This window comes from Chamaea fasciata, unplaced genomic scaffold (genome assembly GCF_029207755.1).
Source record: "Chamaea fasciata isolate MVZ Bird 193981 ecotype frontalis unplaced genomic scaffold, bChaFas1.0.hap1 SCAF_13, whole genome shotgun sequence".
Taxonomy (NCBI): domain Eukaryota; kingdom Metazoa; phylum Chordata; class Aves; order Passeriformes; family Sylviidae; genus Chamaea; species Chamaea fasciata.
Window position 1 is genome coordinate 9,437,956 of NW_027094098.1, and position 17,209 is coordinate 9,455,164.

General features: G+C 40.7%; 1 protein-coding gene across 3 annotated transcripts in view; it reads right to left on the reverse strand.

Annotated features, from left to right (window-relative positions):
• EEFSEC (eukaryotic elongation factor, selenocysteine-tRNA specific) overlaps positions 1–17,209 on the reverse strand; it is a 129,411-nt gene that overhangs the window by 43,179 nt on the left and 69,023 nt on the right. For 2 of the 3 annotated variants that reach the window (XM_066195234.1, XM_066195233.1), the window contains exon 5: positions 15,159–15,800. In XM_066195234.1, the coding sequence (XP_066051331.1) occupies positions 15,159–15,800 (642 nt within the window). Of the gene's footprint in view, positions 1–12,052; positions 14,600–15,158; positions 15,801–17,209 lie in introns of those variants that run through there. The other variant, XM_066195235.1, reaches the window with a different exon arrangement.

Consider the following 17,209-nt stretch of genomic DNA (forward strand, 5'->3'; position numbering starts at 1 on the left):
AAAAAAGGAATTCATAACTCTACAAGCTAAAATGACAAGAAATTATCTATGTTACATGCTAAGTTTGGCAACCTCTACCACTCCACCTTTGACAAACAACTTACCCTCAAATGAGCAAAACTCTGGGTGAGTTTAAGGCAATTGGTGTCTAAGACCGTAGAAGACTTTATGAACTAACACATTTCTGCTTCTACCTCCCTTATCAAAATACAGGAAGAATAAAACCTACAGAACACGATGTAAAGATCACCTAATTAAAATACTTTTTCTGCTTTGAAACCTTTCCATGAACGTCACTGAAGCACCATTGCTGACATAAAGTTTATTCCATTATTTATTCTATAGCTAAGTACATTATCACCTACATAAACATTATTTCTTTTAGCTCCAAACCTGCACTCTAACAGCTACACTTCCAAAGAAATGACAGAGTTTCTAAATAGAGCCTTTTAAATACTCACCTTTACATACATATTGATTTGTTAAACCAAGAGCCTTATGACCACTGTATGCAATTTTAATTTTAAGGTTTGCAGCCCAGTGGGAAGAACCATTCCAAGTTGAATTCTTAATTAAGCTATCAGGAACAAGAGACGGTGAGGTTGGTGGGTAAGGCAAGATAAACAACCCTCCCTTAGGCATTACAAAGTATAAGGTGCAGTCAAGTGAGCCTAATCCTGTAGGTGTGAATATCCTTGTACACCCAACGCCTGCAGTTACTCTACCTTGTAGCTGTGGAAGGAACATTTATTTATCAGAATAAATATGAGGATATTACTTAAATCTTTCCAAGATCATTTTGTGGTAAAAGTTGAAGCTCTTCATCACATCTCAGGAGCCACTTTTAGGTACAGCTAAGGATTGCAAAGATCAAAGTGACCTAGAACAATAAAGAGCTGCAATCAATTCTGAACACTCCCCTTTACTCAGTTTAAATGAACTCAAAATATTGCCAATTTATTAAGCAACTGTCCTTCCCTGAAGCCCCCTCCATAAACTATAATGCATATACAGACTCAAATCCCTAGGATTGTTATTATTTTGTTACATATATTTGCCTCATTTTAATGCCAATCTCAGTATGGTAGTAAATCTAGCATCAGAAATTTCATTTTTCTTTTATTTTAAACAGAGCTTACTTGCTCAGCTATAAACAGCCTTGAAAGGGTTGTGCAGTATTAGAGGGCACGGATAGGACCCCTCCCTATCCTCCATCCAGATGCAGGATGAGAAACACCTATAGCCCTTCTTGCTTCTGTCACATGGAAATGACAGCTCTGGGCTGGGTGCAGCCAAGGCTGTAGGCAGAAACATTCAGATGCCTCAACAACATTCAATGCCTGAACTCCTCATCTTTCCCCAAAAGTGTTGTATTGTGTTCTGGTTTGTAATAATGGTTTGCTCCTTTCTCCCCTTTGTTTCTCAAAGAATGTTATGTCCCCAGTTATGTCCCTGCCCCTCTTTGCTACCAATCCTCTTGTATCCTTCCCAGCCTCCTCCCCTGAGTCCTGTCTGTCATTCGATTGCTCCCCCTTGCTTCTAGAAAGTTCGTGGAAGGGCGTCAAGCGATAGGATAGGAACAGAGGAAGTTCCTCCTTTGTTGTTCTTATTGGATCCCCTGGCAGTCCCGCTAACCCTAATCCACTCCTACTTTGTTCCCTATCGGTTGATGGTTTGACCCCACCTTCTGTACCTTCCCTGTTTATAAATTGCTGTCTCCTTTGTCACACTGCTCAGCTGGAGCCGCTCTCCCCTGAGATTAACAGCCCCATGTGGGACTGAATTAAAGTCTTGGGCTTTGCCCTCCAACTGAGTCAGACTCCTTCCTCTGCCCTTGTCGCAGGCCTCTCCCATGACAAGGGAAGGTTCCCCCAACCGCCCCTCTGGTTCTGAAGATCCGGAGGAGCGTCCCCCACATGCCTGCGGTGTCAGGGAGCCCGGGTGGACACCACAACACAAAAGGACACATGCTTTTTGTTGTGTCTGTCCTCTCCCACTGCTTCAAAATAGCTTGTGAACCACTGATGGCAGGATCACGGCTTGGCAACATTCTGGCTTAAATATAAAACTGAATAATGTCTTTTCCTAGAGCCCTTGATAATGGGTGGAGGTAGAGTGGGGAGATAAGCTTTTAGGAACATTTGCCTTTCTTTGGGTTTGAAACAGAAGACTAGAAAAAAAAGAATCTGTTAATTCCAACCTGAAAAAGCACATTCTCAAAACCTGGTTTTTTTCCAGTTGCAGTAGCTGGAGAAATCAAAATGTTACTTCATCCTATAAATCTTTTATTCCTGAAACAAGAATTTCAAAAGTGTTCATCTCTCTTGTCCACTGCTGGCCGGTGTTTCTTCCCCCTGTGTTTGAAATACAGACGGTACAATATGCTCCAGGGAGGATCTCTAATGTATCTATTATTTTTGCAATTATACCTCAAATGGCACAGGAAGCCAACTTTAAAGGCCAGCATCTTTGGAAACATCTTTTATTTTTTCAAGAGCACTTCAAAGTTATCTTTAACTTAATTAAAAATGGAATTACAGGATGAGCAATCACACTAGGCTAGCATGGTTCAGTTTAGAGTCTCCTCAGCAAGGCTGTCAGAAGAAACTCCAGTGATTTCTGTGAACAAGTGTTACAGGCATCAAGTACCTTAGAGTAAACCAGCAATGATAACCTATAATTAAGTATTAGAACAGAAACAAAATATATTAGCACTTAGTTACGCCACACTCACTTAAAACCTTGGAATTTAAAAAAACCCTTGTCTTTTATAAAGAAAGGTGCTTTTTAGGGTCATGCTCCTGTACATTCAAGGGTAGGAGAGTAAGCAAGGACTCCAGCTGCACTGTTCTTTTCACTCTAATGGTCACAGAATCACTAGGTTGGAAGAGACCTCTAAGATCAAGTCCAACCCATGCCCTAACACCACCTCAACTAAACCATGGCACCGAGTGCTACATCTGGTCTTTTTTAAACACATCCAGAGATGGTGACTCCAACACCTCCCTGGGGAAGACGATTCCAGTACTTTATCACCCTTTCCATAAAAAACTTTTTCCTAACATCCAATTGAAATTTCCCTTGGCACAGCTTAAGACTGTGTCCTCTCGTCTGGTCAGTTGCTGCCTGGAGAAAAAGACCAATCCCCACCCAACTACATCCACCCTTTGGGAAGTTGTAGAGAGTGATAAGGTCACCCCCGAGTCTCCTTTTCTCCAGGTGAACAACCTCGGCTCCCTCAGTTGTTCCTCATAGGGTTTGTGTTCCAAGCCCCTCACCAGCCTTGTTGCCTCCTCTGGATGCGCTCAAGCGTCTCAACGTCCTTCCTAAACTAAGGCCCCCAGAACTGGACACAGCACTCGAGGTGCAGCCTCAGTAGTGCCAACTACAGGGCAAGAATGACCTCCCTGCTCCTGCTGGTCACACTATTCCTGATCCTTTGGCATCTTTAGGCCAGGATGCTGTTGGCCTTCTTGGCCACCAGGGCACACTGCTGGCTCATGTTCAGCTGCTGCCATCAGCACCCCTATGTCCTTTTCTGCCTGGGCACTGTCCAGCCATACTGTCCCCAGCCTAGAGCACTGCAGGGGGTTATTGTGGCCAAAATGCAGGACGTGGCACTTGGACTGAATAAACTTCATCTTACTGGACTCTGTCCATCCATCCAACTGTTCCAGGTCTCTCTGCAGGGCCCTGCTACCTTCGCAGGTTAGTGTCATCTGCAAATTTACTAATGATAGACTCAATATCCTTATCCATGTCATCAATAAAGATATTAAACAGAACTGGCCCCAGCACAGACCCCTGAGGGACACCACCAGTGACTGGCCACCAGCTGGATGCAGCACTGTTCACCACAAATCTCTAGGCCAGCCCTGCAGCCAGTTCTTAACCCAACTTGGTTAAAAAAAAAAAAAAAAAATCCCTCCTTTAACCAATCCATATGTTCTGTAGGTATCACCACGATTCCTTGGGCATCTCTACAGGCCATTAGAAACAAAACCACTTTGGTGGTGCTGAGATAATAAGTGATCAGTGACTTGCCTGACTGCCTGTTTGGAATAAAACCTCTGTGACCTGAAGTCTCTGTCTCGCTCACTGAATACTACACACCCCATCCTGTGCCATCCAGTGAGCCTATCATCAATTTATCCCTGACAATGACAAAATAACTAGAAAACGCCTGTCCTAACAGGAACTAAGATAACTGGATCAGTCTTCGCATTAAAATAAATGAGTGTAGCAGAGAATTGCTATGAAGGAAAGTTCATTTTCTCAACTTTAAGATTTTATTAAAAAAATAAAAGGAAAAATTATATTTTTGGTTTAGGTTTGCTTTGTAAAACAGCAGAGAAATGCATGTAGTTCTCTCTAACTGAAACTCAACACTTCTAATTACTTTACCAGCAATCTACCTCCAATCATGGAATTTTAAGTTAATCCACTTTGAGTTCTCGGAACATCTACAATGGCAATCACTTTGCCTATTAGCTGAACAGGCTTTCGGAAGAGCTCTTTCTGCTATTCTCTCAAAGACTCTTTTTTTGGTATAAAATATTATGAACTTACAAAGCCAAACGCCACAAAGATAGTAACGCATATGGAGTTGGCTCTGAAGCAGCAGCAAGGGGCCTAGCAGTGAGGGCAGACTAATTTTATTAACTTCAGGGAAACTTCAAAAAGCTTTAGGGCTTTAATGCCAGACAGAGACGACCCCAAAAGTCAGTTTAAGTGCTGCATAAACAAAGGATTAGGGCAAGAAAAAGCTGAAGGCTCCTTGCATTTCTTGTTTATATTTTCATATGACCTACTAGGAGTGGGAGAGGGCTGCCTCTCTGACTTTAATCCCCCATGGTGTACAGTGGCGTTTCAGTTCACTGACCTACATTACGATAATATTTTTTTAAATTTATGGGCAGAGGTGCAGCATCAAACTCACTTAAAGACATTTAAAAAAGAAAAGGGGCAGGATGGGAAAAATATCCAGAAGAGAAATTTTCTGGCTGGTATAGTCTCCCCCTCTCACTTAGGTTAGATCAGCAGCTTAGAAAAGGATTTCAAGTTCAAAGGGAAAGTCTCTGTTACTCTTGTTTTATGGCTTAGACCGGAGGACACAATAGCACTGAGTTTATGAAATATCCCTTCCCACTTGGCTTTTGTGTTTGCACAAAAAAAGTAAACAGTGCTTTATAACCGTAGGTGAAGTATGTGCATCTCTGGCACATAACCCTTGTGCTAAAACCAAGAAGTTTGCATTAAAAAATAACCAACTCACACTCCTCATCTCTTCAGTACTTACCCTGCCTTAGACTGTTTGCAAAACCACAGTTCACATTATGTGTTGGACTTCAGTGCAAACCATACTATTAATTCCAAAGAAAAACAACTCCAGGATGCCCCTTTGAGCAGGGGAGCAAGTTAGGGTACACTTTCCAGCCTGTTAAACAACCCTCCTTTTTAGGATAATTTAGAAATTACTGTCATCTGAACACCCTCTCAAACAATCCATCACACACATTTTGAGAGCAAATACATCTTTTAAGGTATCTGTAGAAAACCAAAAGTAGATCAGAACAGAAACACACAAGAGGAAACAAAGTGGTACCAGTATGAGAGGAAACAAGGAAAGGTTTAAGGCAGAGAAAGTAAAAGCATTGAATAGTAAATACTGGAAAAGATACAGAGAAAGAGAAGGAATAACCTTTCCTGATTTAATGAAAAATTACATGAGTTTAAAAAGAACATTTTTAATGGCCTAAGTATTACTCTCAGTAAACTGATAAAAAGTTCATTGAAACTAAAGCAAAAAAAAACAACAGGAGAGGAAAAAGAACAAAAAGAACCTGTGACTAACACTGAAAATACAAAGCATTTTTATTACTTTTTTGTACTTCAGAAAAAGTACACTTGAGACATCTTCATCATGATCAGTGACAGCCCATTTATTTCTAGAAAACAGTTTCCAGCACTTTCCATTTCTGTGTCAGAAATGGGAATATTTTTGAGGCTGCAAATTCCTGTTCTTTTTTTAAAACCAAGTTTCATGCATTGAGAAAATGATGGTACATGAGGCCACAAAAAGGGTGAAGGAAAAAGGAACTGAGACAATTGCACCAATGATCAGGTTTACAGCTTTTTTGACTCTACAAAGACTTCTGGCTTCTAGCTGGTTACTGAGAACTAGCTGAACAACTTGGTACAAAGAAAGAATGATTTGGTCAGTCACAACTTTTCCTCAAGAGCTTACTTACAGCAGCATAAAGACTTTTCTTTCTGCAACTACCTCCAGCACTAGAAGCCTTAAGCTTCACGTCTCATTACCACTGTTTTAATGGAAGCCATCACATTAACATCTCCACATATCATTAACTTGGTTTTCAGATGTTCATCCCATCTCTCACCAGCCTATGTTTCTTATATCCAAAAAACATTTTCCTTTCTCTGCCTTTCTGAGTAAAGGGACAATTGAGTTTGGGAATATTTAACAAGCAGCCATAAAATGTCCTTCTCTTTGCTGAGCATTGTGCCACCACTAGAGCCTGGTAAAACCTTGCATGGCAGCAAAAAAAAAGCAGGAGTGCTGACTACTAAGTCAGGACAATGAGTGAGAGGTGCACAACCAGACTGCTTCAGGTTCTACAAGCTCTACGCCTCCCCACAGCATTCTCCAGGAACATACAGGGTTCCAACAGGGCACAATTCATTCGTGTGCATCTTTATAATGCAAGTTTCCTTCATCTCTGTTTAAAGCCTAGAAGGGTTGAATCCCAAAACAAACACAGGCACTGAATTCCTGACATGGTCTGAATGAAAACATTAGCTTTACCACATCAGAAGAAACTGGTTTATGTCATGATTTCCATTTTCTACTGATCTATGCTACATTCCCATTATGTGGGAAAAGCAACATCAACAGATATGGGAAAGAGGAGGCTCAAGACTGTTACTACATCCTACATCATCCATCCCCAGACCAGCCAGCCCTGGCTTGCTACACAGGTTAAAAACCCTGTGATCCTTACTATCCAAGAAAAACAAACAAACAAACAAACAAACAAACAAACAAACAAACAAAAAAGACAAGGCTGCTGTAGACAAGATGGTATGTGCAGGTCTTGACCTGGCTTTGTAGATATGACACAGAGAGGACTGCTAAGCTGAAGAGGGCTCCTCTTCCTGGAGAAGGTTCTGAGCAGCCAGGAAGGACGCTGCTGGCACCTCCATGACTTAAAAACCCACAGGCAATATCTTAACTATTTTCAAGTATTTTAACTGTGGTGATCTCAGGTTCTCAAATCCTAAACATCCAAAAGGAGACATCAGTGGGACATGGTAAGTTTCATTTGGAGCATTACACAGACCTGGCACATAGCAGGAGGTCAGCTATAGTGACAGTAAGTTAAATTTCTTTCTAAAGGAAACTGCCCACAAATAGCTTGAGGAGGGCAGGGGGAAACAAAGAGCAGAGGCTTAAAAAATCCTCACTGGAAGGAGGCAACAAGGACAGGACAAGCCTGGAAAGGGCTGCCTGAAGCAAATGATGCTGAAGAAGAAGAGAGAGCTGACTGACAGACTTGCATTCTCCTCTTAAGACAAAGCACAGAGATACAAGCACCCCGAGTCTGTCCCCTCCCCTGAGGATCTCTACCTCCAGTGTGTGGATCTGCTGCCCAAAGCCACCTCCTCTACTGGGTAACAGCTTCCTTCTGCCATTTGGCTAACAAAGGTTGTGCTATTAAGAAACAGAAGCCTGTGCTACACTGTTGGATGTTTGTAACTGCAGCTCCAGTGAAGGTGTACGGTAAAGGGATAGCTATGCTTCAGCAATATGGAGGTTTAGTTTGACTTTATCTTTCAACTTTAAAAATACCTAGGAAATTAAATAACTTCAGTTTTATATAAATGTAAGTTGCAGAATTGGGCACTTAAGAAGTTAAGAAATGCCAGATGTCCATACAACCTTCTCCCTGTTCCTCTTTGATATGCCCCATGATATAGTCTTAACATGACCACATCCAAAAAAATTTCAGAGGAACCTTGCCTTATTAAGTGCACAGGGGAACAGAATTAATGTTGCATAAGTAACTGTAAATCTGGTATTTCCTAGCTTTCAAGTTCTTGATCTTGCAACCTAAGCAACATTCTTAATTTATTTTTGTATCCAATAAATAAAATGGTGTATTGGTTGCCTTGCTGACAAACTGATTCCCCCACAGGTGACTGTTACACAACCTCAGAAAAATCAAGACCAGCTGTCCACACACTTGCAAGACTCAAAAGCATGTCTGCGTTTTAAATTTAATAATATAAATAATAACCATAGGTGTTACTCAAACCTTGCAAAATTCTACTAACCATTCATGTGGAGTAAGCCATTCTTTTGCTGGTAAGTGAACAAAAACTTTTTTTTTTTTTCCCTGTGGGTAAGAAGGCAGATTCTGCAACTTACCTGGAACACTTTTATGACAAATTTATTGTACTGTGTTAATCCATATGCTGAGTTAGGAAATGTTGGGAAATATCACCATCCTTTTCTCAGCACTGTTTAGCAGAAATGGTATTTATGTTTAATGGGCAGTAAGCCCTCCCTACTCCCTTCCCCCACAAAGCTTCTCAAACTCTTTTACTCAAAAACTAAACGAGCCAATAAATAAATGCATCTTTTATATTCCTATTTAACAGTGCATTTTAACTAGTGAATGTGCTGTGCACTTTTGTTCACCTGATTGCCTTCATCTCTGTATTATTACTGTATTTAGCATACCATCAGCAGCCAAGCAGAACCAAACAAACTCATGTTCAGACTTCAAAGCAGGAAAAACAGTAATTGTGGCGTCTGCATGTTTACAGTAGATGATGGGAGTGACATCCACCACTTCTCCCAGCTAGAGTCACACAGGGTTCTGCAGACAGCCCAGGTCACTGCTTGTGCATGCAGGCAGCACTCAATCAGATTTTGCAGTTGGGCCTTGTTATTCACATTATGCCCCATCAGTCTGCACACCCCATCTCAGTCACCCAGAAAGCACCTGGCTGATGCAGGGTTTCACTTGCTATGCCCCTGGCACTGCACTGGCACTGTAAGAAAACAGCAGATGCAACATTAGCTCTAGTAAGACAGCGAAACATCCTGTACCTAGAAGTAAGTTAGACGGAAGAGTCTAACTATCCAAGGTGGTAAAATTTAATTATCTTCATTCATAGCAGCACCATGCAACCATGCAAGAGAAAATTTAAGGAACAGTATTTCTGTCACACATACTTTGAAAACAGTCTACAGGCACAACTCTGAAACAAATTCTGGTATTACAGATATCTGGAAAGGATTAAGTGAAAAAAGTAGCAGTGTTGTTTATAAATGATCCACTAGCCAGGAATCTTTCCAGACAGGAATACTCTGGTACTCCTAACCTACTGCCTCCCCAAACAACAGGGTAACCATCACAGAACTGGTCTCATCCCTTAAATGAATCACATCAGATGTTCCTATTCACTCATGAGCAAATCCCTTTTTCCTCCTTTGCACACTGCTTTAGCAGCCTGCTGAAGTGTGTGGCTGAGCTACTACAAACTTGGCATGTGCTCAGTAACTAAATGTGCTGTTTCCACTCAAATAGTGCTCATAGTTTTTAAAACCCCACCATTTTCAAAACTGCTGCTTTTGAAAATGTCTAGTTCCTTAAGGGACAGTCTGGATCATTGCTGGTCATCAACAAATTTAATATCATTTTCTCACAGTTCCTGTAGTTGCTTACTGGCACTCACTCATCTCCACAATACCCTACCCTTCTTCTGAAAGGCCAGAGAGATCTGTGAAGCGATGGTGACAAGGACCTTCCTTTGACCACTCAAGTAATGTACTTGCTCTGACAAAGCTCTTCCTATCCTGCTGGAAGAAGAGGAAAGAGCCCAACACTTTTAAAAGATGCTGAAAGATAAGCTTTCTCTCTTCCATTCAAGTCTCAGAAGAGATGCACTGATAAAGATCCTGGTAACTTACCCTGCTTTCACTCGTGCTCTTGCAACGACGTGTTTCTTCTTGGGGACACTTAGATCACACCAATAATCAAACAACTAGTAACAGGTTGTTAATAAGCAATATGCAACCCTAAAAACGAAGCATGCTGGGCTACATGGTGGCCTCAGCCTCCAGGAGAATGAGTACAAGAAAACTCACTATCCAGCAACCCACAACACCTGTGAACAAAGTGGCTATGAACAAAACCAGGACGTCATTGCACCGTGATTACCATCAAGTAAAGCCTAAAGAACAAGGCAAATAATGTGAAAGATACATTAAAAAATTTGAAATAGAGAGAATTAATTCATTGAACTGACAGAGAAACACAGATAAAGTATCATAAAGGACAAGCCCATTATGATAGGAAAGCATTCTGCTTAAATGGGAAACTGTTCTAGCCAACACGTGTATATTTTTCACTGCAAAAGCCTGAAAGTGCAGAAGGTGCAGCTCACACTGTGCAAGGCAGAGTTTTCCTTCTCCTTTTGTTTCTGCCACAGAGCTATGGATTTACGAGTACCCTTGACAACAGGACCCTGCAGCAACCATCCTAAGATAAATCCGGCTCGTGCAAACATTTTCAAAACAGGCAGAATATCTGAGTCATGCAGGAAAGCATGATGCACTCCTGTGGTTCACCTTTCAGTTGAAACTCTGCACTCAAACCTGTATGTTCATGGAAGCCAAAGAGCAAATAATGTTACAAATATAAAGGATTTATTCCAGGAACTGAGTAACTGCTTCATGAGTCAGACAGGAATTAACCTGCAAGGCTGCAAAGAGGTTCAAATAAGGCATTTCAGAGATGATGATGTTAGGATTAACACAAGTCTCTTTGCCCACAGAACTCTGAAGAGCTGAACGCCGAGCAGCCAGCCTCCAGAAGCACAAGACCAAGGACAACAGTTGCTGCTTATCTTTATAATCTGTCTCCAGCTCCAGGAGCTACTGACCTGCTGCAGTTCAGCAAGCCCACATCCACTGCCAGCACTGAATGTCAAATCAGAGGGTCAAAACTTCCTTCACACACATTTGCCCTTTTCTCACCAAGATTCCCACATCACGTTCCTTAGAACTGCAGTGGTGTTCACAATAGCACTCTCTTTTACCTTTTTATCAGTACAAGCCACTTGTTGCCAGCCTAGCTTTTTCCTATTGAAAGCACATTTGTCAGGCAGCCAAGGGTTTGCAAAAATGAAACGTCCAGAGGGCGACAGTCTCTGCCTCCACATAACCACACCAGAAAGATGCTCTTGACAAAAATTTCCTCCCGCTGAAGTTCTCCCCTCTCTCAAGTCCTCTCTGCAAGAGAAAGCTGGACTAGTATTTCACACTGTTTTTGAAACCACCAAGTTAAGCAAATACAAACCCTCTGCCATTGTCCTCTTAGTTCTGATGAAATAGCATATTTTGATTTTCCTTAAAACTTACCATACTTCAGCATAAAAAACTCCCATGGTCTAAAACAAAACAGAGCATTCACACATTTTCGTAACAGCTCAAAAATAGCAAATGGTTGAATACCAGGTAAAAACCATCACTGCAGTAGAATCATGCAACTTTTTAATAATCAAGATGCAATCCCAGCACCTCAATTTCATGGACTAAGCTGCACCTCAGACAACACTGACTTCTCTTACACTAACGTGTCAGAGATCACAGAAACACGTATTCCCCTCTACTCTCCTTCCCTCCAAAAGAATCAGTAGATGAATTAACAAGGATGAAGTGCAGACAGGTAAATGCAAAGATTCTGATGAGCAACAGTAGTCAAATTTGATTCTTTCTCTCCCACTGCTCCATTCAATCTTGGCATTAGAGAAGAAAGATACCAAAAGGGAAAAGTGGGCAGTAAAAAATGCAATGACAGGGTACTTGAATTTTTGTAGAACATTTTCCATCACTTCAGCAGATGAGAAAAAACAGGAAGCTTAGGCATAACATTTCAGTAAAATGGACTACTTGAAGACGGTTTTCTAGCTTAAGTATGATTTTTTACAAATATTGTGTGGTAAATGCCATATTTTCCATGGATTTGATTTCTACGTGAAACAGGAAAAATGTCACTTTCTTGCAGAGAGACAAAAAATGTTGGAGAATAAATATTCTTGTTTTATTAAAAAAAAAAAATTTAACCTTACAGTCCAGAAGGGTGCCATGCACAAGGGGCACACAAGAAAAATTACTGTGATGCTGAAACTTAATGAATTTACAGTTCTTACTATTCCATCAGTGCTTGGAAAGTAATCAGAATAGGAACAAAAAGCCAAACCATAAATGCCTGATTTCTCTTGGGTAAACTGGTAGTTAAACTGCAGGGAATTTATTTTAATTCCAGCAGCAAGCAGGGGGGCTTAGGAGACCCCACATCAGATTAGCAGCAATGTTTTACAAACGGCACTATTGAATTCCACTGCATGCCAGTCATGGAAGCATGTTCCTACTGCCAACCCGGGAAGGCGGACGTCACAGGCTCCTGCCTCCCTCTCTCCCAGCCTTTCAGGAAGCTGTGAAGCTAAATTTTCCCCAGCAGAATTCTCTGAAGGAGAAGTTCACTTCTTGTGAAGGTAACATGTATTTTTTAATTATTATTATTTTATGCCTCCCCAGGGAAGGTGAGGTGGGGGGAGCTTCCTTGCTCAACAGAGAGAGAAATTTTCCTGTATCAGTGCCAAGAATAGACACCCTAAATTCAGTGATCCTAATCTCCAGCCATCCATCAGCAGCAGGGTGGGACTAGCTGATTCAAATTTTCTATTAGCTGGTGACTTTGTGTGCTAAAATAAGTCTCTGTACCACCCAATTGTTCCTGCTGCTGTGCTCTGCAAAGCACAGACTTAACCAGCAGCTACCTCAGCTGTAAGTATTTCCCCAGCAGCCCCCTTATACCTGGCACAATCCTCTACCAACCAACTCTTCCAAGTCCCTGAGTGCTCCTGGGACTTTACACCATGAGCCTTTCCTACAATATTTGCTCCATCATCCCTTCAGAATGCATGAGGGAAAATGCCAGCTCCAAGTATCTGCAGTACCACAGGAAGCAGAATCTGGGTACAAACAAAGCTGCAGAAACTACTCAATGGCAACTGTCCCTTTACAGGACCAATTAGTATCCATACACACAGTGATCAAGGCACATATGTAGGGCACACTGTGGTACAAAGGCAAGATAAAAATAATTTTAAAGGGCACAGGAACATAAAACAGTTCACTAACATAGCCTAATAAATTATTCTGTTCATCAAATGTTCATTGGTTATTGTTTGTGCCAGAAAATAAAGTATGTGTAATTGATTAATGTTATTCCATTATTTACACAGTAAAATCAAGAGCAGAATATAAAAACTGGCAAACAGTTTGAAAAAACCACGAAATAAAGCCAGATAAGATTGTATGACCAGGGCTAACAGCAAACTGTTAACCCCACCAGACAACTCACACAGTTGGTACTCTGCAAGTTTTTAAGTGCCATAGGTTAGTGCCATGTATTGGGAACAAAAATAAAGAATGTGAGACCAGTTCACCTCAGTTAGAGAAAAGCATCTGTCTCCACGGCTCACACAAACTTCTGTTGCCAATATACCTGCTACCAAAATTGTGAAGAGTGACTGCAGATTTTGGGTGTTTCTGGTAACTCATATAAACAAAGATAAAAATTCAGAAAGCTACAGACATTACCCTCCTAACTACCTCTCTTTCTAATGACAAAACTGGCATTCAAAACACCAACACAATGCCATAGGTCTGTCATTCCTTTGAAATAAAAAGCCTTCAAAATCAGTAGTGAAAATTCAAAGGAGAAACTCATATTTTCTTTTTTTTTCAAGAGCTAAAAATTCAACAAAAACCTCAGGAAAAAAAGGAAGAAATATGCATTAGCTGAATATGAATTGATCAATTAATTTAGCAAGGCATTTTGAAGAACCTCACTAATCATGCCCTAGCAGGGATCTTCCTACTATTAAATTAGTAAAGCAAACCAACAATATTCAAGGAGTCTGCATTATACATAGCAAACATGGTATCATATGCCAAGTGTTTAGTCTCCTATAGCAAACTGAGGAGAGATATTATGCAATCCTCAGCTTTATGGAATTTTGAAAAAAAGAACGCTGAACATTTTGTTCAAACAATGAAGTTGTGAGTTAGGAAAATCAAAATTAAAGGAGTTCTTTACCCAGTATTTAATAGATGACCTGTCATACTAATACATCAGGCAAACAAATGCTGAAGTTTGCATCAACTGTCTTCACTAAGCGGTAAACAATTAAGTTATTTATACATGGTACATCTCCACCTAAACCATTCATCACGAAAAATTCCACTATGCAACGTATAAACAAGTGAATCTCCACTGCTGACTGAAAGGTGACCACCACCAAGGCCAAACCGATGCCAGCAGTGTAACACCAACCACTGCAGACAGTGCATCTCTCCCAGTTCTGATGGCAGAGTACAAACAAATCCCCTTTAATCTTCACTGTAGCTGCTAACTCCTCCAGAAAGCATCTCTGTTTTCTGCTACACTGAGATGGGTCAAATACAAGCACCACAGCAGATGATGATGATGATGATTACCTGTGTGACACAGCAACAACACGCATTAGGCATGGCTTAAGCTTTCCATGTCATGAAGCTGATTCCAACTTCAACATGCTATCACTTGTAACGCATCCTGTAAGAAATTTCTTTATGCCTACTAAAATAAATGCTCTTATTTATTAAAATGTAAAGATACAAAAAAAATAATTACTTGTGTTATTTAACCAAATCCTACTTTGTTGTCCATTGTCTTTACATTTTTAATGTACTGCAGACTGTAAAATACATCAGTGGAAAGCTGGACTTTTTGTCACTTAGGAAGGTGCACAAAACCAGTCCCTGGGACGAACACACTGATCAGACTCCAAGCGGATCAGTGAAAAAAACAGCACCAAATTACTTAACACTGGACTGCACTGAATAAACCAGTCACTTTAAACAATGATCTGTTTGCAAGCAGACCAGGTGTAATACACACATTAGACAAACCCATGTAATGGCCCTGGAATATAGCAGTGACAATTCTACATCCCACCAACATATGTACAGGAAAAGTATTTCCAGTTCCCATATATAGCATAGAGACACAGCTTACCCTTTCCACTTGTCCTTCTTTGTGCTTCTGTTTGTACACTTTCAGCTTTGGAAGGAAAGTCTCTGTGTAGTTCTTGTCTTCCATGCCTTGGAGCAGTACCCCGTGGAATGCCAGCCTGCAGGTATTGGCATGAATATCTGTATCCAGCTTAGAGCCGATCACAAGGCACAGTTTAGGACAAGTGACTGGTTTTTCAAACTCCAGCAAAGCCCACTGTTGTTTTGGGAGCTGGACTTCTCCTGTCTGGTCATTTTCTTTGTTCTCCTCTGAAGAAACTGAGTCCTTGGATAAATATTCCTCTTGATAAAGATAATCTTTTTCAAAATCAAAAACATTTTCCTGAATTTCTTCATTGAAGTTCGCAGGGGCTGGACTGAAAAACATCACTCTTCCCATAACTGTTTCATGACCAACTGTGATGTGGAACTTAGCCTTAGTCTGAAGAGCTCCTCGAAAATACTGAATTTTCTTCAAGGAAATTATGGCAGCATGGATGGTGTGAAGTGAATCTGGGGTGCAAATTAGGCCTCGTTCCAGCAGTTTGGGATCAAACTGGGTCACACAGACACCTACTCTGTCACCCTGCATTGCGTAAGTCACAGGATTATGGAACATCTGCATGGACTTGACCTTCTTTGTCACCTATGGATGAAAGGGGGACAAAAAGAATGACACAATTAATTGCATGTGACTGCATCATAAGCACTCATATATGCTTATGTCACATGATATGCGCTTATATTGTGATACATTCACCGCACGTGAAACCCTGCCGTCTTGTAAGACAACTGATCTTCTAAAAGAGTCCACAACTCAAAAAGTAGAACGCCAATAGTCTGAGAACTCCATCACTTAAAATTTCCACCTATTTGAGTCCCCTAGCTTATTCTTCTTCTGTTCATGAGACTGAAGATTATCATGACCTCAGTTATGTTGATATTTACATCATCTGTGCTGCAGTACCCACAATAGTATCTGCAAATAATCAGATATACCCCCACCGTGGAATAGCCTAAATACACTCCCTTAAGCATCTACCACATCAAAAGTATAGCACTACAATACCCATTCACACACCTAGGTGCCTGCTTTCCCACCCCTTCCATGAAAATCCTTTCACACACTTCTTTGACGTGGTTAAATAAACTGTAAAATATGCAGAGAAAAATACCTTGGATTTGCACAGCACCAAGCACAATGAACTCTCATGAACCATCACGACAAAATAATCAGTAAAACAAAAGCTGCCCTTCCCTCATCTACAGCATTCCATATACTAACAAAGAAAATCCTCAAAGCTTTCTTAGGAGGGTTTGAATGTCCATAAACATACAGCTAGCATTGCTGTCACTATAATGTGGGGCTCCATATCCCAGGAATACTGTAGGAAAAGTGAAACACCAATCACTACTTATACTAAAATTTCCCAGATGCTATCCAATTTTGGCCTTAATGAGCTTGCTATTGCATTACTTATTTCAAGGAAAGAAGAAGAATAATAAGGATTTTAGAGATCAGTCTAGACTCAGCTTGATCAGACTAAACTGGTTTAGCTTAACAAGGATTATTTTTTGGCTTTTTTCTTTTTCAGTTCAGCAAACCATCACCCTTAATAAGCACCCCCATCCCCTCAAGCTGCATGTAACTCAAAGTTTTTTCTGGTAATGTGTTCATGGTGCCACCTGTTGCATTTGTACTACTGCTAGATGCTTGGGTAGGTAACCACTCTGCTTCAAGTCCTTACATCAGATAGCTTTAAATACTGAAATCGTATCTTTGGCATTAAAAAAAATCTCCTAAATAAATATTATGTACTCAAACAAGAGACCTCAGTACAGAAAAGTTATACACAGCATTTTTGAAGGGCTGAAACCTCAACATTCAGATCCAAGAACTGAACTCTCCATGGAAATGCTTAACTCCAGAGATAATGTTTTTAGTATGCTTTTATCTATATACAATAGATAATACTGTGATGTAACAACAAGGTTGATAGGACAGATCTCAGCTCTCAGCATAATTTCTTCTTCCGTCTCCCCTTACTTAGCATC